At 42.0% G+C, this 22,814-nt stretch overlaps 1 protein-coding gene across 8 annotated transcripts in view; it reads left to right on the forward strand.

Annotated features, from left to right (window-relative positions):
- The window catches only part of dscama (Down syndrome cell adhesion molecule a), a 703,869-nt gene that overhangs the window by 621,240 nt on the left and 59,815 nt on the right, over window positions 1-22,814 (forward strand). For all 8 annotated transcript variants that reach the window (XM_077504132.1, XM_077504133.1, XM_077504134.1 and 5 more), the window contains 2 exons: window positions 14,400-14,588; window positions 14,808-15,098. In XM_077504132.1, coding sequence (XP_077360258.1) covers window positions 14,400-14,588; window positions 14,808-15,098 — 480 coding nt within the window. The remainder of the gene's footprint in view (window positions 1-14,399; window positions 14,589-14,807; window positions 15,099-22,814) is intronic.

The following is a 22,814-nucleotide window of genomic DNA, read 5'->3' on the forward strand; positions in this document are numbered from 1 at the left end:
GTCAAGACCTGAGCCAACTACAGGCAGAAAAATCTTGACTTTTGGAAATACTATATGATGAGGGCGGGGCATCAAATTTTGTGTTTCGCACTGAAAAAGGATATGCTTAATAACTCCCCGGTACATGCTCCAAAAAATCCCAAACTTGACATGTATGTTTATAGTCAAAGCCTGAAGGTATCTCTATGACAAAATTCAGTTATATATGCAGCGCCACCTAGCCCTTCAGGCGTGAAAAAAAAATACCCCACATACGGTATTTTGTACAAAAAATGTCAACTCATTCTAAGTGTGATAACTCCCATGTTCAAGCTCCAAAAAATCTCAAACTTCTCAGGCAACGTAATAGTCACGGCCTGAAAGCATCTATATGATAAAATTCAGTTATACATATAGCGCCACCTAGTGGTAACAATAAATGTCATACTTTACGTTTTTAGCTACTGTGCCGAGCTCGTTGAAGGGATCCAGTTGAAAATTGGTCAGAAAAGCCTTAAGATGTTGATCATGCCCCACACCGAATATTGTAACTTTTCGCCAAAGGGCGTGGCCGCTACGGTGACGCAAAGTCCGAAAATTTTTCGTGACAATAAAAGCTGCATGAACTTGACCGAGATGATCCTATCTTCTCAAAATTTCACACATTTGATGAGAGTCCAGCCCTTAAGACATCTACGAACTTATATTTCATCTTACTGATAGCGCCACCTAGTGGCAATTTTTTTTCTTACGAATTTTGTTGTACATTTTTCTCCAAACACGTTAACTGGACCAACCTCATATTTGCTCAGATGAGGGTTTCGGCCTTCATGATGTCACAACACGAAGTTTGTGAGTTTTCGCGAATCGCTGTGGGCGTGGCTAAGCACTGTTCGCCAAGAAAACAACGCCAGTTTTGAGGGTCTAAACATGCGCAGAAACTCATGAAACTTGGCACACACATCTGGCCTGGTAAAATGAACAATATTTTATTGTTGATTGTACTATTTTTACAAAAATGACTCAATAGCGCCCCCTAGAAATGTTTAACAAAGCAGCCCCGATTCTACGTTTAAGCAAGATCTACGAAAATTTTTACGTGTATGAGGGAGCCAAAGACCTACAAAAAAGTCTCTTGGACCCATATGCTAAAATGAACAGGAAGTGAGGTACGAATTTTTGAATGTCCCATTTTTGACGATTTTTGCACATTTTCAGGGGGCATACTTTTGCCCACTTCTCCTACATGTTTTATCCGACTGACTTATGACTTGACCTGGACCATGCCAAGACCTGAGCCAACAACAGACGGAAAAATCTTGACTTTTGGAAATACTATATGATGAGCGCGGGGCATCAAAATTTGTGTTTCGCACTGAAAAAGGATATGCTTAATAACTCCCCGGTACATGCTCCAAAAAATCCCAAACTTGACATGTATGTTTATAGTCAAAGCCTGAAGGTATCTCTATGACAACATTCAGTTATATATGCAGCGCCACCTCGCCCTTGAGGCAAAACAAAAAAATACCCCACATACGGTATTTTGTACAAAAAATGTAAACTCATTCTAAGTGTGATAACTAAGTCATTTATGAATATTCTTTTACTTTCCACCACTCAAAATGTTCACTGGCATTAGACTTATCCAAACATGTACTTTTTTATTTATTTTTGATAGCCTCTAATGGACATTAAAAGCAATATCGTGAATGAAGGATATGCTTAATAACTCCACGGTACATGCTCCAAAAAAATCCCACACTTGACATATATGTTTAGAGTCAAGGCTTGAAGGTATCCCTATGACAACATTCCATTATATATACAGCGCCACCTAGCCCTAGAGGCATAAAAAAAAATACACCAACTAAACGGTATTTTTACAAAAAAAAAAAAAATCCACATGTCAAGGTTTATCATGCCATTTTCAAAGAAATTCTGCTTCCAATGTGCCGTACCTAAACTTGCCAGTACCCCAACGTGCCAGTACCCCAACGTGCAAGTACCCCAACGTGCAAGTACCCCAACGTGGCCCGGGCTGCGAGGGCCCTTTATAGCTGCTCGCAGCTCTAGTTATTAGGGCCCGAGCAGCGACCGCTGCGAGGTCCCTATTGTTTTTGTAAAAATTATTATTATTATTATTATTATTATTATTATTATTATTATTATTATTATTATTATTATTATTATTCTTCTTCTTTATTCTCCGCAAACGATCGCGATTTTGGGTACCTAAACATTCACGAAAACTCACCGAACTTTGCACACTCCTCAGGCCCGGCGAAAAATTTGATATTATTAAGTCGTCATAACAATGCGACTCGATAGCGCCCCCTAGCGTAGAAAAATAAAAACCAAGCCCGGCACGTTTGAGCTAGAGCAACAAAAATTGGCAGGCACGTGTAGCACCCCGAGACGCACAAAAAAGTCTATTGGGACCATGTAGCTAAAATGTACAGGAAGTGAGCTATGAATTTTTTTATGTCCAATTTTGGCCTATTTTGGCACATTCACTGTGGTCATGCTTTTTCCCCCTTTGCAAACATTTTTCATCCAATTGACTTCAAACTTGGCATTTATCATCTCAAGACCTGAGAGAACAACTGGGCAAAACATCTTGCCTTTTTGAAATACTATATGACGGGGGCGGGGCATCAAATATTGCCTTTAAAATTTCATTTGTCCAGAAAGAGCAAATGCTTAATAACTCCCATGTTCAAGCTCCAAAAAATCTCAAACTTCTCAGGCAACGTAATAGTCACGGCCTGAAAACATCTATATGATAAAATTCAGTTATACATATAGCGCCACCTAGTGGTTACAATAAATGTCATACTTTACGTTTTTAGCTACTGTGCTGAGCTTGTTGAAGGGATCCATTTGAAAATTGGTCAGAAAAGCCTTAAGATGTTGATCATGCCCCACACCGAATATTGTAACTTTTCGCCAAAGGGCGTGGCCGCTACGGTGACGCAAAGTCTGAAGATTTTTCGTGAAAATAAAAGCTGCATTAACTTGACCGAGATGATCCTATCTTCTCAAAATTTCACACATTTGATGAGAGTCCAGCCCTAAAGACATCTACTGACTTATATTTCATCTAACTGATAGCGCCACCTAGTGGCAATTTTTTTTCTTACGAATTTTCTTCTACGTTTTTCTCCAAACACGTTAACTGGACCTACCTCATATTTGCTCAGATGAGGGTTTTGGCCTTCATGATGTCACAACACGAAGTTTGTGAGTTTTCGCGAATTGCTGTGGGTGTGGCTAAGCGCTGTTCGCCAAGAAAATAACGCCAGTTTTGAGGGTCTAAACATGCACAGAAACTCATGAAACTTGGCACACACATCTGGCCTGGTAAAATTAGCAATATTTTATTGTTGATTGTGCTATTTTTACAAAAATGACTCAATAGCGCCCCCTAGAAGTTTTTAATGAAGCAGCCCCGGTTGTACGTTTAAGCAAGAACGACGAATATTTTTAGGTGTATGAGGGAGCCCAAGACCTACAAAAAAGTCTCTTGGACCCATATGCTAAAATGAACAGGAAGTGAGCTACGAATTTTTGAATGTCCCATTTTTGACAATTTTTGCACATTCACAGGGGGCAGACTTTTGCCCACTTCTCCTACACGTTTCATCTGACTGAGTTAAGACTTGACCTGGACCATGTCAAGTCCTGAGCCAACGACAGGGGGAAAAATCTTGACCTTTCGAAATACTATATGATGAAGGCGGGGCATCAAAATTTGTGTTTCGCACTGAAAAAGGATATGCTTAATAACTCCCCGGTACATGCTCCAAAAAATCCCAAACTTGACATGTATGTTTATCGTCAAGGCCTGAAGCTATCTCTATGACAACATTCAGTTATATATGCAGCGCCACCTAGCCCTTGAGGCATAAAAAAAAAATACCCCACATACGGTATTTTGTACAAAAAATGTCAACTCATTCTGAGTGTGATAACTAAGTCATTTATGAATATTCTTTTAGTTTCCACCACTCAAAATGTTCACTGGCATCAGACTTATCCAAACATATATATATTTTTATTTATTTTTGATAGCCTCTGTGGACATTAAAAGCAATATCGTGAATGAAGGATATGCTTAATAACTCCACTGTACATGCTCCCAAAAAAATCCCACACTTGACATGTATGCTTATAATCAAGGCCTGAAGGTATCTCGATGACAACATTCAGTTATAAATACAGCGCCACCTAGCCCTTGAGGCTTATATTAAAAAAAAAAAACCCACATACGGTATTTTGTACAAAAAAATTTTAACTCATTCTAAGTGTGATGACTAAGTCATTTATGAATATTCTTTTAGTTTCCACCACTCAAATTGTTCACTGGCTTCACACCGATCCAAACGTATGTACGTTTCCATTTTGTTTTATTCATTTTTGATTGCCCCTTTGGACAATAAAAGTAACATTGTGCAATGAGTACAACGAGCGATGATGTATATATACACTTTTACAAAAAATATCAATCAGGGCAACTCATTGCCTAAAAATAAAAAAGGACGCTGATTTTTGCAGGTCTTAACAATCACCAAAACCCGTTGAGCTTGACACACACTGGCAAAAAAAATATTCTACATGTAAATGTTTATTATGCCATTTTCAAAGAAATTTTGCTTCCAATATGCCAGTACCCCAACGTGCCAGTACCCCAACGTGCCAGTACCCTAACGTGCAAGTACCCCAACGTGCAAGGACTCCAACGTGGCCCGGGCTGCGAGGGCCCTTTATAGCTGCTCGCAGCTCTAGTTATTATTATTCTTTATTCTCCGCAAACAATCGCGATTTTGGGTACCTAAATATTCACGAAAACTCACCGAACTTTGCACACTCCTCAGGTCCGGCGAAAAATTTGATATTATGAAGTCGTTATAACAACGCGACTCTATAGCGCCCCCTAGAGTAGAAAAATAAAAACCAAGCCCGGCACGTTTAAGCTAGAGCAACGAAAATTGGCAGGCACGTGTAGCACCCCGAGACGCACAAAAAAGTCTATTGGGACCATGTAGCTAAAATGTACAGGAAGTGAGCTATGAATTTTTTAATGTCCAATTTTGGCCTATTTTGGCACATTCACTGTGGTCATGCTTTTTCCCCCTTTGCAAACATTTTTCATCCAATTGACTTCAAACTTGGCATTTATCATCTCAAGACCTGAGAGAAAAACTGGGCAAAACATCTTGCCTTTTTGAAATACTATATGACGGGGGCGGGGCATCAAATATTGCCTTTAAAATTTCATTTGTCCAGAAAGAGCAAATGCTTAATAACTCCCATGTTCAAGCTCCATAAAATCTCAAACTTCTCAGGCAACGTAATAGTCACTGCCTGAAAACATCTAGATGATAAAATTCAGTTATACATACAGCACCACCTAGTGGTTACAATAAATGTCATACTTTACGTTTTTAGCTACTGTGCTGAGCTTGTTGAAGGAATCCATTTGAAAATTGGTCAGAAAAGCCTTAAGATGTTGATCATGCCCCACACCGAATATTGTAACTTTTCGCCAAAGGGCGTGGCCGCTACGGTGACGCAAAGTCTGAAGATTTTTCGTGAAAATAAAAGCTGCATTAACTTGATCGAGATGATCCTATCTTCTCAAAATTTCACACATTTGATGAGAGTCCAGCCCTAAAGACATCTACTGACTTATATTTCATCTATCTGATAGCGCCACCTAGTGGCAATTTTTTTTCTTACGAATTTTCTTCTACGTTTTTCTCCAAACACGTTAACTGGACCTACCTCATATTTGCTCAGATGAGGGTTTCGGCCTTCATGATGTCACAACACGAAGTTTGTGAGTTTTCGTGAATTGCTGTGGGTGTGGCTAAGCGCTGTTCGCCAAGAAGACAACGCCAGTTTTGAGGGTCTAAACATGCACAGAAACTCATGAAACTTGGCACACACATCTGGCCTGGTAAAATGAGCAATATTTTATTGTTGATTGTGCTATTTTTACAAAAATGACTCAATAGCGCCCCCTAGAAGTTTTTAACGAAGCAGCCCCGGTTGTACGTTTAAGCAAGAACGACGAATATTTTTAGGTGTATGAGGGAGCCCAAGACCTACAAAAAAGTCTCTTGGACCCATATGCTAAAATGAACAGGAAGTGAGCTACGAATTTTTGAATGTCCCATTTTTGACAATTTTTGCACATTCACAGGGGGCAGACTTTTGCCCACTTCTCCTACACGTTTCATCTGACTGAGTTAAGACTTGACCTGGACCATGTCAAGACCTGAGCCAACGACAGGGGGAAAAATCTTGACCTTTCGAAATACTATATGATGAAGGCGGGGCATCAAAATTTGTGTTTCGCACTGAAAAAGGATATGCTTAATAACTCCCCGGTACATGCTCCAAAAAATCCCAAACTTGACATGTATGTTTATCGTCAAGGCCTGAAGCTATCTCTATGACAACATTCAGTTATATATGCAGCGCCACCTAGCCCTTGAGGCATGAAATAAAAATACCCCACATACGGTATTTTGTACAAAAAATGTAAACTCATTCTAAGTGTGATAACTAAGTCATTTATGAATATTCTTTTAGTTTCCACCACTCAAAATGTTCACTGGCATCAGACTTATCCAAACATATATATATTTTTATTTATTTTTGATAGCCTCTGTGGACATTAAAAGCAATATCGTGAATGAAGGATATGCTTAATAACTCCACGGTACATGCTCCAAAAAAAATCCCACACTTGACATGTATGCTTATAATCAAGGCCTGAAGGTATCTCGATGACAACATTCAGTTATAAATACAGCGCCACCTAGCCCTTGAGGCTTATATAAAAAAAAAACAACACATACGGTCTTTTGTACAAAAAAATGTAAACTCATTCTAAGTGTGATGACTAAGTCATTTATGAATATTCTTTTAGTTTCCACCACTCAAATTCTTCACTGGCTTCACACCGATCCAAACGTATGTACGTTTCCATTTTGTTTTATTCATTTTTGATTGCCCCTTTGGACAATAAAAGTAACATTGTGCAATGAGTACAACGAGCGATGATGTATATATACACTTTTACAAAAAATATCAATCAGGGCAACTCATTGCCTAAAAATAAAAAAGGACGCTGATTTTTGCAGGTCTTAACAATCACCAAAACCCGTTGAGCTTGACACACACTGGCAAAAAAAATATTCTACATGTAAACGTTTATTATGCCATTTTCAAAGAAATTTTGCTTCCAATATGCCAGTACCCCAACGTGCCAGTACCCCAACGTGCCAGTACCCTAACGTGCAAGTACCCCAACGTGCAAGGACTCCAACGTGGCCCGGGCTGCGAGGGCCCTTTATAGCTGCTCGCAGCTCTAGTTAGGGCCCGAGCAGCGACCGCTGCGAGGTCCCTATTGTTCCTGAAGGAATTCTTATTATTATTATTCTTCTTCTTTTTCTTTGTTATTATTCTTTTCCGCAAACAACCACATTTTTGAGGCACTAAACATGAACGAAAACTCACCAAACTTTACACGCAGATCGGGCCTGGCGAAAAATTTGATATTTTAAAGTCGCCATACATGATAACAGAAAAATGGCTCTGTAGCGCCACCTACATAGGTTTAACGGATCCCTGTCCCGCTACGATTGTCCTATGGCTACGAAAATTGTGTGGCACCTGTAGCACATCCAGATGAACAAAAACCTCTTTGATATGTGTACCCTAAAATAGACAGGAAGTGAGGTATGAGTATTTGAATGTCCAATTTTGGCCCATTTTTGCACATTTACAGGGGTCATACTTTTGCCCGCTTCTCCTACACGGTTAACCCGATTGACTTCAAACTTGGGCTGTACCATCTCAACACCTGGGACAACATCATGGTAAAAAATCTAAAGTTTTTGACATACTATATGACGGTGGCGGGGCATCAAATTTACAGTTTCAAAATTCTTACTTAACAAAGCATTGCCGGTGGTACGTTTAATTGAGAGCCACGAAAATTGGTACACATATGTAACAGACTATGATCTACAAAAAAGCCTGTTGGTGCCATATGCTAAACCTAACAGGAAGTCCGCCAGAGGCGAGGCATCAAATTTTGTGTTTCACAATTCTTATTTAATGAAGCATTCCCGGCTGTACATTTCACCTAGAGTTACCAACATTTGAAGACATATGTAACAGCCCTCAAGGTACAAAAAACTCTTTTTGAACCATATGCTAAACCGAACAGGAAGTCCGCCATTTTGATTTACTTTGGAACGTGTTGCCATTTTTTGGGCCATTTCATAGGGGTCTTATTTTAACGAACTCCTCCTACAGAGTTTATCCGATCATCTCCAAACTTGGTGTGATTCATCTTAAAATGTTGAAGATGAAAAGTTATTGAAAGCTTTTTATTTCGTCGCATGCTGTTGCCGTGGCATGCACAGTTTGCAAAGGAAAAAATTCCCTCTTAATGAAGCATTCCCAGTTGTACGAAGCAGCTAGAGCTACGAAAATTTGGAGACAAATTTAACAGCCCACGATGTACAAAAAAGTCTTTGGTGCCATGTGCTAAACCCAACAGGAAGTCCCGTAGGGGCCGGTCATCACATTTTGAGGTAAAAAAACTCCTCTTTAACGAAGCATTCCCGGTTGTACGTTTCACCTAGCGCTATGATAATTTAGAGGCATACATAAGAGCCCACGATGTACAAAAAAGTCTCTTGGAACCATCTGCTAAACCAAACAGGAAGTCCGCCATTTTGATTTACGTTGGGATTTGTAGCCATTTTTTGTGGCCTTTTTTAGGGGTCATTTTTAACGAACTCCTCCTACAAAATTTATCCGACTGTCTTCAAACTTGGTGTGCTTCATCTTAAGATGTTTAAGATACAAAGTTATCGAAAGTTATTTATTTTGTCGCACGCTGTTTCATGGCGATGGATTGTTTGCCAAGTAAAATGCAGCTTTTTTTTTTTTTGGTCTAAACATGTGCAAAAACTCATGAAACTTTACACACACATCAGGCTTGTCATAAGCATGAATATTTTAGAGATTTCTTATTAAATTTGCAATAAATGCTTCAATAGCGCCCTCTAGACATTTTTATGAAGTCTTTCCGATTATATGATTCAGCTAGATGTGTGAATATTGGCAGGCATGCCTAATATATTCAAAAAGTATTCTATATAGCCATGTGCCAATCCATTTTGATTTTATTTTGTTAATTGTGCATCATTTTTGGCCTTTCCATGAAACTTTACAAACACAAAGCATGGCAAAAACGTTTAAAATTTAGATGGTTTCCTATTTGACAGTACCCCAACATGCCAGTACCCCGACGTGCAAATACCCCAACGTGGCCCGGGTTGCGAGGGCCCTTTATAGCTGCTCGCAGCTCTATTTGTATTATTGTTGTCTTGTGGTTGTTTTTTTTGTGTTTCTGTAAAGCGCTTTGTGACAGCTCAGGCTGTTTGAAGGCGCTATATAAATAAACTTGAGTTGAATTGAGTTGAGTTGGTAAATTTTCTTCTTCTCCGCTAAGGCAGCAGCAACCAAAAAGAGGCAAACCAAGCTCAATAAATTGTGACTGTCTTCAACAATTTTCTTTCCTTTTTTTAGTGTTTCTTTACAGTTTAAAAGGTGGTATTTGAAAAAAAAATTTGTCGAACCTCTGTGATTTGCCCTTAGTTCTCCAAAATTACATATTAAATTGCTTTTCAGGAGCAGTGATTTTGTATTTTTTGTCAGGGGGTTTAATAATGCAGTTGAATTTAATAATTGACCAACACAAAAAAGAAGACTTTTTACGGCATAAATTCCGCGGCTGAATTAGCAGCTGCTAAGTTGCTAATGTATGTAAATAAAATCTGCAAGACTTGCGTGAAACTGCTACCTTCGATGGCATTTTGACAACACATAAAGGGGAAGTAAATCCGTATTTTAAGAGAGTGGGTAATTCCACGTAGCAGCGTTGCCGATTTGAGAGAGAAAAAAAAAACAACAACACTCCTGACACTTCATTGGCAATCTAACATGTCCACCTGCCGCATGTATATCATGTCCATTTCATCAAAGTGACTGTCAATGCTCTTGGGCGGAAAGTTGACGGTTAAACACTAGTTTTGCCCTCTTCACCATTGTAGTTACTTTCCTGCCGCAGAGAGGCGTGTTGAGTGAAATAGTCACGTGACGTCCGGATCTCAGTTACCTTAAGCCCAATTCACACTGACTGCGGAAAGGTCGCGGTGCGTTTTCCGTACGGCTTCCGCAAGGACTGCAATTGACACTGTGTGGGTTGCGTGTCCAGAAATCTGCACCCGCCAGACCACAAGATCACGTGGGGTTCACGCTGGAGAGGTGAGTTCACACGATAACAACCACATACGTATATAGAGTCCAATTTTGTAAACAATAGACACACTTGCCTGTTGTTACATCGATATGCTTTTTGGACATCATTTCTGGGACTTCTACCATAACTATTTACCATGGGTAAGTACGTTTTGTGTTTAAATAGTGTTATTTTGTCATGTTTAATTTATTCTGAGCTAATTTTTTGTCTTAACTATCCGACTCTTGTCATGCTATGTCGCTAGCTAGCTTCCCTCCCAAAAAACGAGTTCGCAAAAAGTTTTATTGTGAAATATACCGGATTTACCTTGATGCGAGATGCCTGATTTCTTGTCAAACTCGTGTCATTTCTTCAGCTTCATGAAAATCCGCATGCGGCGTCCGGGAAAAATAGGAACGCTTGCGGAAACCTTCCGCATCGCCACAGTCGTTCCACACCGCAGACGCACCGCACCGCAGCTGGTGTTAATTGACACTGAGACTTGAATGCGTTCTATCCTTGTGGCGTCCGTACGGCCGCCGTACAGAAAACGCACCGCGTCCGTTCCACAGCCAGTGTGAATTGGACTTTATGGTCTCGAGGTGAAGTGTTTTCTCCAAGTTTTTTAAAATTATTATTTTTATAACGACAATTATGACAACAGCCTATATGCTCTGAGGGCGACCTACCCAATGTCTTTTTTGTATAAACGTGGAATCCCCAGGCGGCAGAAATTATTTTCCAAGGCAATTGTTTCCTTGCAGACATTAACATCTTATACTGGCCCCATCTCCTGTCCCATCAACTCAACAAACTCAACTCAACTTAACTCAACTCAAGTTTATTTATATAGCGCTTTCAAACAGCCTGAACTGTCACAAAGCGCTTTACAGAAAGACAAAAAAACAAACATAACATAAAACATTAACACCAATACAATACAATCACAACAAATCAACATTCTTCCATCCCTACATACGCTTTGATGTTTGAAGCAGTTTTTAGATGAAAGAGGACAGAATCAGCCTCCTTTCAGCAGTTGATCAGAGACGTGATCCCAGCATGCATGACGTCACACACATTTGCTACAAGCTAAGTCTGTTTATAAGCTAGCTCATAAACAAGCAGCTGATTCGGCAATCGACGCATACCCGGAAGTGCCTAGTCGTCTTCAAGTTTGTGAAGTCACGTGTGATCAAGAGGTTTCCCTCGGAGGACTGGATTCTTGACCAGTGGTAGAAGATAATCTTTATGTGTGTGGGGAGCTGTGATGAGATTATCTGTGCAACCCACCACACACAATATGACTAAAACTGATACATTTTTTTCCCTTCCCTCCTTCCTCATGTTCCCTTTTTTTCCATCTAAGAAACTCTGAGATCTCCCTTTGTTGGTCATTGTTATTTTTCGTGTTTCCCAGACGGGGACTGTGACTGTGACTGTGAAGACTAATTCTTTGTGTGTTTTTTTACGGCCAATAAATCTCATTCTGATTCTAATAGAGCTGTCAAAATTAATCAATTTAATCGACAAGTGATCGATTATAAAATTATAAACAACTTCTTTTCATAAACGAGAAATCGTTTGGAGCCAGTTTTTAATTTAAAATTGTCCAAATCCTCTGATTTCGGCATATCAGCAGTAATTGTTCACTGATATCTGTAGTCCTTGATGAAAGAAAACTGATTATCTTCTGTGTTTAAAGGAGCACGACACAAGTTAAGACTCACCCCGGGTTTACACCGGTTGCGGTGCGTTCCGGCGACGCAAGCAATTAGATTCCATTCATTCGAATGGTGCAGTTTACACCGCTTGCGGGTGTGTTGCGTGTCGACTGCGGCGTGCCGCAGCCCTTCCGCAAGGATAGACCTATTTTCTATTTTTGCCGGACGCCGCAGCGGTAGGCCTCCGGCAAATGGCAAGGTAGCACAAAACACATCGAGCGGGACAGGAAGACCGACGCAGTTTTGAAATAAATTTCCGGTTACCTTTCAAGATAAAACACTCGCCAGCTCCTATTTCGCAAGCATGCTAGCAAAACGTGATGTGGGCGTAGACGGGCCAGGAGTTAACGTGCGAGGTGCTCATTCACGGTTTAGACACCAGCGAACATGGACGAGAAGAGGTTTATATTGGAGGTAGAAAGCCACAAAATAAAAAAAGTCCACCTCTCTTTCTGCTTCTCTGTTGAGCACAGACTTTCTGTGTGTTTGTCGTTGTTTTTAATGCCACATGACCGCGCGGTCACGCGAGACACGGCGGGAAGTGGTCGGCGACGGAGCTGCCGGACCGCAGCTGTGCGGAGCCGGTGTGGATTGGCCAAAAAATTGACCCGTCCGGAGCACGCAGTCAAGACGCACCGCACCGCAGCCGCACCGCAACCGGTGTAAACCCGGGGTTAAATTGGAGTGTTAAAATAACCATATTTTTCACCCGCACATGTTTTAAGAATTGTATTATGGACAGGAGGCACTACTGTGGCACAATGACTGTTGCCCCTATTTTCCTGTAAAGTGAAATAATGGTGGAGCATTCGGGCCGGACTCTTTAACTGAGCATTTTCTGAGCATGACGTCATGCACCTTCACGCTATTGTCCCCGTTAGCTCTCGCGATTGTTCGCGCAACTTCACGGACAGGACAACTAATTCAAGATGGACTTGAAGACGTCTCAATCTCTTGTAGAGACTCCACGGAAGACAAAGAGGAGCAATGTCCAGTCTAGTGCAACGAAAAGGTAAAAAAAAAAAAAAAAAAAACTTTCGGACCAGCGTCGCGGGAGGACGCGGATAAATGTAGGAGCAGCGAACAACTATAGAGCAATTTAGGGAGTCAACAAAAAGTGAGCACTGCCGACTACTTCCACTTCTTTCTTGGGTCTATACAGCTGTGGCACCATTTTCCCTTTTTTTAGAGGTACGTGACAGCACTTTAGCTTTTTTAGTGACAATCTATGGCGGGCAGTTGCGCTAAAAATAACTTTGTCATGGATGATAAACACTGCTGCTGCCTCGGTACAGTTCAACAAGTAAATCCACTTACCAGCACTTCCTTGCTCATCATTCTGTCCCGACTAGCCGTGTTGTCACACTCCGGGTGACAACTGACAGGAAGTGACGTAGCCCGTACTCGAAGCAGATGGGCTACCGTGAGGCTTAATGCAAAAAAAGTTCACATTTTTCAAGTTTGGCGAATATGCGAGCGTGCGGGTTTTCATCACGAATGTGCGGATTTCTCTTCTGCGCACCGCGTCCCCCCACCCCCAACCCCGCTTTTGGTGTGAATGCAGCGTGAGTGCTGAGACGTGGCATGCTGTAAAACAACTGTAAGTGCCCAGCAAAGCCGACTTGATTAATTAGTTGACTCATTTGCTTTGTACTTGTGCTTGATTACATTAAAAAATAAGTATATATTAGCAACATACAGAATGTCATCGGATTCACAGGAATCGTTTGTAAGGTTGTAAGGTAAACTTTTGTCACTCAAAATGACTTTCACAAACAAAGTAACTTGAAGATGAATACGTTTCTTACCGCTGCAGACATTATTAAGCCTATGAAAAAGGCGTTGTGCTCCGTGTTGACGTTTGTTCAATTAACTTGGAGGTTTGCTCATGCCCGGGAAGTCGTGCACGCCCCTGGCCATGTGCACGTCGCTGGGGTCCATTCCGCGTTTTGCTAGAGGGGTTGCAAATATGCAAAAACTCTGAATCCTGCTTCGTGCCCCTTTAATCAAAATAAGGCAATTGCAAACATCTGTTTTACTTTGGAAAACAATGACTAAACCGGTAACACAGTACATCAATCCACCTTTTTTTTTTTATCACTATAATTTTATATTATATATAATTTTTAATCACTATATAATTGAAATGAAGTGCAAAAGAAACATCTCTTTCAAAAGAAAAATGCTTTTGTAATGCACTTTAATGCAAAACTAAAGTGAAACTAATTAGTCGAATAATCGATACATTAATAGATTCTAAATATATTCAAAAGTGACAGCACCAGATTCTAATCATGATCATCATCATCTGTCAAATTATTCTTCCAAAACTAATCTGGCATTCAATAATCCTCTTTTGTCCCTAGGCTACATTCTGCAATATTCCGAGGACAACAGTGAACAGTGGGGCAACTTCGCCATCAGTCCAAGTGAGCGCTCCTACCGACTGGAGAACCTCAAGTGTGGCACCTGGTACAAGTTCACTCTAACGGCCCAGAATGCTGTTGGGCCTGGACGCATAAGTGAGATAATTGAAGCAAAGACCCATGGGAAAGGTGAGGAATGTGTTCATTTTGATTTTTTCTAGGTTCTAGTCAACAACACAATAGTTGTGTGCTGTGTTTGCATAAATTGTAGTCATGTATCATCAAAATGGATGATCAAACATTCTACTGTGTTTTGTGTCAGGCTTGGGTCAGTCTTGTTTCACTTCGTCATATCGCTTGAGCCTGTAGACTTGTGTTCATTCTTACCTTGTCCTATTATCCCATCAGAACCTCAGTACTCCAAGGAGCAGGAGCTCTTTACCAGTATCAATGCCACTCGAGTGAAACTCAACCTGAATGGCTGGAACAATGGTGGATGCCCGATCACCTCCTTCACACTGGAGTATCGGCCAATGGATTCTCCTTCATGGACCACAGCACAGCGCACCTCCCTCACAAAGAGTTACATCCTCTACGATCTGCAGGAGGCAACCTGGTACGAGCTTCAGATGAAAATCTACAACAGCGCTGGCTACGCTGAGAGGAGGGTCAAGTTTGCAACGCTCAGCTATGACGGCAGTAAGTTCAACTAGAAGAGTGAGGCGAGCATGCCTTGTAGAACTATTTGAACTATGGGTGTCAAAATTATCGTGTTATCATCTCATTAACTTAAAGTGCCTTTAACGACTCTAATTTTTTTAGCGCTTGATTAACGACCGCTTCCTTATTTGGAAAGCCTCTAATAGAATTCCAGTCGCGAAGTAGCAGAAACGTCCACGTCAAAATGACCCAAAAGAAATGCACTGTACTGCACTGGAGCTACAATACACAATGTTTAAGGGGCAGAATGTTCAAGTGGAGGAGCCGTTTGGACGGTGTCGCATTTCCACCAGTTCCCTGCTTTGACAGAACGCACTCGGTAGCACCAGTGTTAGCGATTAGCACAGCAGCATAGCTGCTACAGCTCTCCAAGAGGGAGCCAAGAGCTCAATGGATGCCGTCTGTAGCGATAATTGGGTCGTCTTTTGGACGAATTAATAATCTGGACGTTACAGAGGTAAATTGTATTTACCTCGATAACCTCTGGAGCACCACGTTGTTTTTGCTTTGGGTTAACAGAAGCAAACAACGACCAAAATCCTTCTTTCATCAGTCATTGATAATCTAAAGTCGCCACACTCGATATTCAGTGGTTCGTTGTACTAACAAAAGAATAATAATCCACTCGGAAACACAGATGACTTAGGCGGAATACAGTTCATAAAACATGCATTTATTCACGATTGCTACACTACAGAATCAAAATACTGCCTATCTAACTATCCTACCGTCAGATGAAAAGAAATAAAATAAAGCGAATGAAAATAAGGAAGGAATGCGAATGAATAAAGAAACAGGGAAAAGAGAAAATTTGACCTGCCAGATTTGTGATGTTTCAAACGTAAGTGGCACACAGTGGATACGCCGAGGTAGAAATCAAGCGCACTTACGAGACTTGGAGTGGCGTAGAAACAAACAGAAGTGGCGGCCTTTTTGACAAGGGGGAAAAATAGTCAATGTTCGTTGAAAAAGGCAAGAAAAAAAAAAGGGTTTATTCCACAGAGCAAGGGAGCCACGCCAGGGGCCTGACGTAGTTGCGCGGCTCGTCCCTTGATTGGTTGGTCGACTTGGCGAGGTTGGTTCTGCCGGACGGCTGCCCGGTTCCAGGTCGAGTTCGGTCCGCTACGCGCCTGCGTACGGGGAAGGCCAGCCGTTGGAGGTGAGCTAGCACCGCGGCGGGGCGCCACCGAATAGCAGGTGAGGTGCTGAGCGGCTGAGGTGCGCAACCTTGAGTCCGGTGGTGCGTTGCAAGTGTACCCGGGACCGCGAAGGTCGGGCGGGTAAGCACCGATAGTGGAACAAAAAAACAAAACAACAAAACAAAAGAGTCTTTAGTCAGCGTTGCAGTTTGCACTTGCTTTGGCGTGGCGTGGAGCGAGGATCCGATCTCGTTAACGGATCCTGCCAGGAAAGAAAAAGGCCACGTGGTTTGCAAGTTTGAACAAAGAGTTCGAGCAGCCTGGGACACTTGCAGTTCGTGCCAGGGAGTTTTTTTGGTTGAGGCTTGTGAGAGCAGGAAGAGGGCAAGAGAGCGGGCGGAGGTCTGCTCATCCTTTTATAGTCTCTGGGTGGGGCGAGCAGGTGAAGGCACACCCTTCTGTTCGCTCGCGCAGACTTTAAAAGGAAAATTATTAAAAAGATTAATAATTTGGCATTAAATTTGGTCAGTCTGGCAAATCAGTTTTCCCACACACCCCGTTTAACACAAATTGTAATTAATGCATCATAAACTCACTTGTGAGGTAACTTCTACTTGTCTAATCTGACTGAACTGAGAGATATTGATTATCTTGCATTCTTTATGGAGGACACATGAAATAGGATGTTCATACACACAAAGATATAACATGAATCATTCGTAGTTCAGTTGTCTGTCAAGAATTATCATGGTATAGATGTGTAAAATGCGGTTACTTATGTGAATTGTCACTAAGGATAGTTCCAAGTTTCGCCACTTGGAGGTGTTGTTGCTCCATCTAGACGTTCCAGGAAGGGCGAGGCGCCAGAGTATCCTTTTGTGATTGATAAGAAGTCATGAACATTCCTTTGATCGGTCATTTGTGTATTCCAAACCATTGGAGCCATTTGTTCGGGCTCCGAGAAGACTGCTTGAAATACACTCCTTCGGCAGACGCATAAATTCCTTTGTCACCTGGTCACCGGCTTCAAAAGAGTTTTGTTGGTGGCTGGGTAACCACCTGTAGGGCTGACCAGGCTGGATCCTGTCTGGGCAGTGGCATATTCATGCACTGCAGAGAATTTGCTTTAAGAGAAGCAAACTAAAAAAAAAATTAGAGGGTGAAATGGACCTAGGCAATAGTTCTTACACGTCTTGTCACTTGGAGTGACTCCAAGCCACTTGATCTTTTCATGTGAGGTGTATTGTATTTTATTCGGCAGCTCCAGAAAGTCTCGTCTTCTGTGTCGTTGTAGTAAAGCACCGTGCGTGTGTTGTGAAAGTTAAAGTACAAGCGAGTCGCGACGTGTTCGCTTCAGAGGGGCATCACGGCGCATCCGGGAACTTAACAAAATAAAAGCGTCCAACGTTGTGAAACGGAGTCACTATAACACAATTTAGCAGTAATAATTTAAATTATACTGCATATATTTGTGGGAACTTGCGTCAAGTTGTATTTTACAATTTAAAAATGTGTAGAAGATCGCAAGTTACTTCTTGTTTAAAATTCGGTAGCTCTTAATATGAAAAGTACACGATCGCTTCTGGTTAGTATGCAGTAAATGAACGTTATTTTACAATGTACATCCTATTGAACTTAACAAATTAAGCATTCCGCGTTCCGCAAAGGAATACACTAACACAATTTCACAGTAATAAATTAAATAACAATGCATATATTTCTGGGGACTAGGTCGTATTTTACAGTTTTAAAAATGTGCATTAATTTCACAAGTTACTTCATGTTAAAAATTAGGCAGCTCTTAATATGAAAAGAAAAATGCACTGAGCTGTCACCATTGTCTCACAAATGCAATTATGCCATATTGTATGTCTTACAAATGCAATTATGCCATGTTGCAGTGAAAGAAAAATGATCAACACAAATCTGTCACACTTGTTTTGTTTTAACGTACAATACATATTTTAAATTGTATTTTTTTTTATTCAATTGTTATGAAATTACTGTATCAATGACTAAAATATAAACCATATTTAAATTAGGAAAAAAATATACATTTTATTGAAAATTTAGATATAAATTGAAGTATAAAACGGGATTAATGTGCGATTAATTGTCAGTTAATTATTGAAGTCATGCGATTAATTACGATTAAAAATTTTAATCGACTTACACCTTTAATTTGCATTATTGTCATGAAAAGGAACGTTTCTCAGTGGTCTGTTTACAAATGAGTACAGAAGGAATAAGTCAAGTTTATTTACATAGCCCTTAATCACAGAAGAGTCTCAAATGACTTCACATGCCCACAGTTGACAAATACCAACGACATCCCCTGATCGAACCACAGAAGTCAAGTCATCTTTATTTATAGGGCAAGGAAAAACTAAAAAAAAAAAACATCAGGGGAAAATGAGAAACCTTGACAAGGGGCCGCAGATGTGGTAATCCGCCTTCCAGGATGACCAGGCTGCAATGGATGCTGAATAGGCCACAATTCAATTCAATTCAATCAAGATGGCAGACAGTGTGCCAGTGTGTACGGCAACGGTCCTCTTGTTTCGACTTTATTTCCTGATAACAGTGCTTGGTACTGTTCTGAGTGAGTCACGACTCGTCGACGAACGCGACTCCTTGTTGGACCTACAACACAACGTCGGAGTTTCTGGTGTGTTCAAGCATGGTTGGGAGAAAACGTTGCCCCCGCTTTTGGCAGACATTCCGGCTGAGCTCTTCTGCGTTCATGCCGCACATTCCCCCGTGGAGGAAGCGGCGGCGCCAGGGAAAATGTGGCGGCCAGCTGTTGAAGCTAAAGCAGGTGCTAGAACAAGCATCGTCTCCCGCTCGGTCCCGAACGCCTGGATGTACTCCGTTGTGGCGTATCCCGGACCCTGCTGGCTCCCGGCTGCTAACGATCGTCGGCTCGCCTGGAAAGCCTCGGCCGAGCCTCCCTCCGCACCTTGGACGCGGTGCCGAACTCCAGCTCCTGAAGGAGCTTCCCCAAGACCACCGAAAGGAAGAGCCACGCACTCCTGCTGCTCCCACAAGGATCGCGCTATTAAATGCGCGGTCGTTGACAAACAAAACCTTCATTTTAAGAGAGTTTGTTCTCTCAAACGAGCTGGGTTTCCTATGCCTGACAGAGACCTGGTCTGTCGCCGGTGATTCCACCACGATGATTGAATTACTACCATTACCATACCATTATTACTGCGCTTACTTGGACCTTCCAAGGACATCGGACCGAGGTGGTGGAACGGCGAGTATTTTTAAAAACAATTATAAATGTCAACAATGTCTGTTTGCACCGGTCAACAGCTTTGAAGCCACTTTATTTGAAGTCGGCCAAACTGTGCTGTGCTGTGTCATCTACCGACCTCCAAAATACAATAAGGACTTTTTAAATGACTTTGCAAATCTTGTTGCTGAAGTCGTGCTAAAATATGATCATATCCTGATTATGGGGGACTTTAATATTCATGTGTGCTGTCCTGATAAACCATTGGCTAAGGACATTTTAAGCCTTATTGACTCATTTAACCTCGTGCAGTGTGTGTCTGGTCCCACATATGAAAAAGGTCATTCGTTAGACCTGGTTCTTGTCTATGGTCTCCCAGTGTCAAATCTAACAACAATGGAAAATGTGATATCTGATCATATGGCTGTTTGCTTTGATAAGAATTTTCATCCCACTGCTTCTGTTACACCGGCTGCTCCTGAGTCAAGGCGTAGCGTTTTTAACCCCCTCACTGCTGATCAGTTGTCTGATGCCTTTGATGAGCTTTGTATCAACACTTCAAACACAGAGGGACTCAGCTCGTGGTTCCACTCACGCTGCCTCAATATACTTGATTCAGTGGCTCCATTCAAAACCGTGCGGTCCAAAGTCAGACGTGAGCCCTGGTTCAATGAAAAAACACGTGCAGCCAAACGGGAGTGCCGCAAAGCTGAACAAAGGTGGAAAAAGGACAGATTGCAGGTCTCCTATCAGATCCTGAAAGAAACTTGGCGCTGTTACCAGAATACTGTGAAAGAGGCAAAAAAAGAACACCTCTTGAATCATTCAGGCAAACCGTCATTATCTACATGTACTCTTTGAAACTATTGATTCAGTACTTAAACCTCCGCAGCCTGCCTGCACAAACTCTTCCCTTGAAATGTGCAATAACTTCCTTCAAAACTTTATTGATAAGATTGACAAAGCTAGAGCACTCACCACCACCACCATCACCTCTGACCCTTCCATTCAGGTCCATGGCTCGGTGGTGCTAAATTCATTTGAAGCCATTTCCCTGAGCTCTCTAGAAGACGTTGTCCACCAGATTAAGGTTTCTGGCTCCCCATATGATTTTGTTCCCCCTCATTTCTTTAAAGAGGTTCTCCCGAGTTTCGGCAATTCAGTTCTGGCTATTATCAACAGTAGGCTGTCTTCTGGCGTAGTCCACAAACAATTTTAGCATGCTGTGGTGCAACCACTCCTGAAGAAACCCGGTCTAGAACAGTGTGCTATCATATTTTAGGCCCTATTTCCAAACTGCCTTTTATCTAAACAATTCTAGAGAAAGTGGTACACATGCACCGAAGCACCTTCTTGGAAGAAAATAACATCTTGGAGTTTTTCCAGTCAGGTTTTAAGAAAATGTATAGCACAGAGTCAGCCCTGTTACGAGTTTTTAATGACATTGTCCTGTCAAATGACACTGGAGACTATGTATGTCTCATACTGCTAGACCTGACTGCAGCATTTGGTACAGTGGACCACTGTATTCTGTTGACTCGTTTACAGCACCGGGTGGGCATTGGTGGTAGTGCTCTTTAGTGGTTTCGATCCTATTTGGCCGACAGAACATTCTGTGTTCGCCCTGGGTGCTCCGAGTCCCGCACTGTCATATGGTGTTCCACAAGGTTCTGTATTGGGGCCCCTACTGTTCTCAATATATTTACTGCCCTTGGTCTCCATCCTTAGAAAACCTCTTTTCACTGCGATGCGGATGATGAAAAGGACGCTTTCTCATTGAGGCCTCTTTTGGACTGTCTGGAAGAAATCAAAGCCTGGATGGCTTTAAATTTCTTGAACTTCAATGAGAAGAAAACAGAAGTTATGGTCTTTGGTCCCAGCGGCTCTTCTCATCCTGCCGACTTGGGTCCTCTGGCACACTATCGAAAGTCAACAGTCTCAAACCTGGGTGTCAAGATAGACAGTGATTTTAAACTGGACCGGCAAATTTCCGCTGTTGTCAAATCCATCTTTTTTCATCTTAGGTAAAAAATCTCAGCAGCACTTAGAAACGGTAATCCATGCCTTTGTTTCATCTCGGCTGCATTACTGTAATGCACTTTATTTTGGAATCAGCCAGTCCTCCCTCCAGCGTCTCCAGCTTGTCCAAAATGCTGTTGCTCGTCTCCTTACTGGTTCCCGTAAGAGGGAACACAACCCCTATCCTGGCCTCTCTCCACTGGCTGCCTATGAAATTTAGAGTCCACTTTAAGATTCCCTCTATTTGTTTTCAAATCTCTCAATGGTCTTGCCCCACCTTATCCCGCTGAGCTCTTGCACCCCTACACACCTGCCCGGTGCCTCAAGTCTGCAGACCAGACTCAATTGAAGGTGCCGAGGGCTAAGCGGAGGCTTAGAGGAGATCGAGCCTTTGCTGTTGCCGGTCCCTCCCTTTGGAATGACCTTCCACTAAATATTAGGCAATCCCCTTCTTTATCCCGTTTTTTTTTTTTTTACAGGTCTTAAAACACATCTGTATTCTTTGTAGGGGTGGGACAAAAAAACGATTCGACCGAACCATCGTTCGTCAAGGGGAGCTAAACGACCGTATCGGTAGCAGACTTGTCAACCGATACAAAATCCGCCGGGAATCCTTAGATACATCGCTTGTAAAGCTCTGGACCGGATATCGCCTGGCCGTGAATCGGTTGCGAGTGAGACTTCATAGTTTTCATAACAATAGCAAGAGTTCTGCACCGTCGACTTGTTTTGTTTACGTTTCAGGAGCAGCACTATTCAAGCTACTTCCGTGTTTACAGAGAACTAGCAAAGTAGCGCTCAGAGACGCTTCATTCCCCGGATGTTGTAAACATAATGCAAAGACGTTACGCACCTTTTTTTGTTTGGCACACCGTCAACGCCGGGCTCGCGACACGGCGCGCGCGCGCGTGCGCACAACGAGTGACATCAACTGAAGACAGTAGCAGAAGCCAGTGCCATACATCTCGGTATTTCCCATGGCTATCGAGTCCTCTCGGTGCACTTGTATGTCCCGGGCCGGCGTTGGTACTGCGCGCGAGCCAAAAAGAATAACTCCGTGACGATCCAATGCATGGATTCAAACGACACAGGTATGCCCCACAGCCAACACACCAGCTAAGCTGAAAGCACACTGCAAGTATCTCATTTCTCAGTTTGTGGCTCCCTGTCAATGTACACAACTAGTATGAGCAGCAGATAGGAGAACTGAGACGTGCCCGCAATTACGTCATCAAACTCAAAATGAACGACAGCCCAAAAAAACAACAACAAAAACATGAATAGTTGTGATTCCGTGGT

Source organism: Festucalex cinctus, chromosome 18, assembly GCF_051991245.1.
Source record: "Festucalex cinctus isolate MCC-2025b chromosome 18, RoL_Fcin_1.0, whole genome shotgun sequence".
Taxonomy (NCBI): domain Eukaryota; kingdom Metazoa; phylum Chordata; class Actinopteri; order Syngnathiformes; family Syngnathidae; genus Festucalex; species Festucalex cinctus.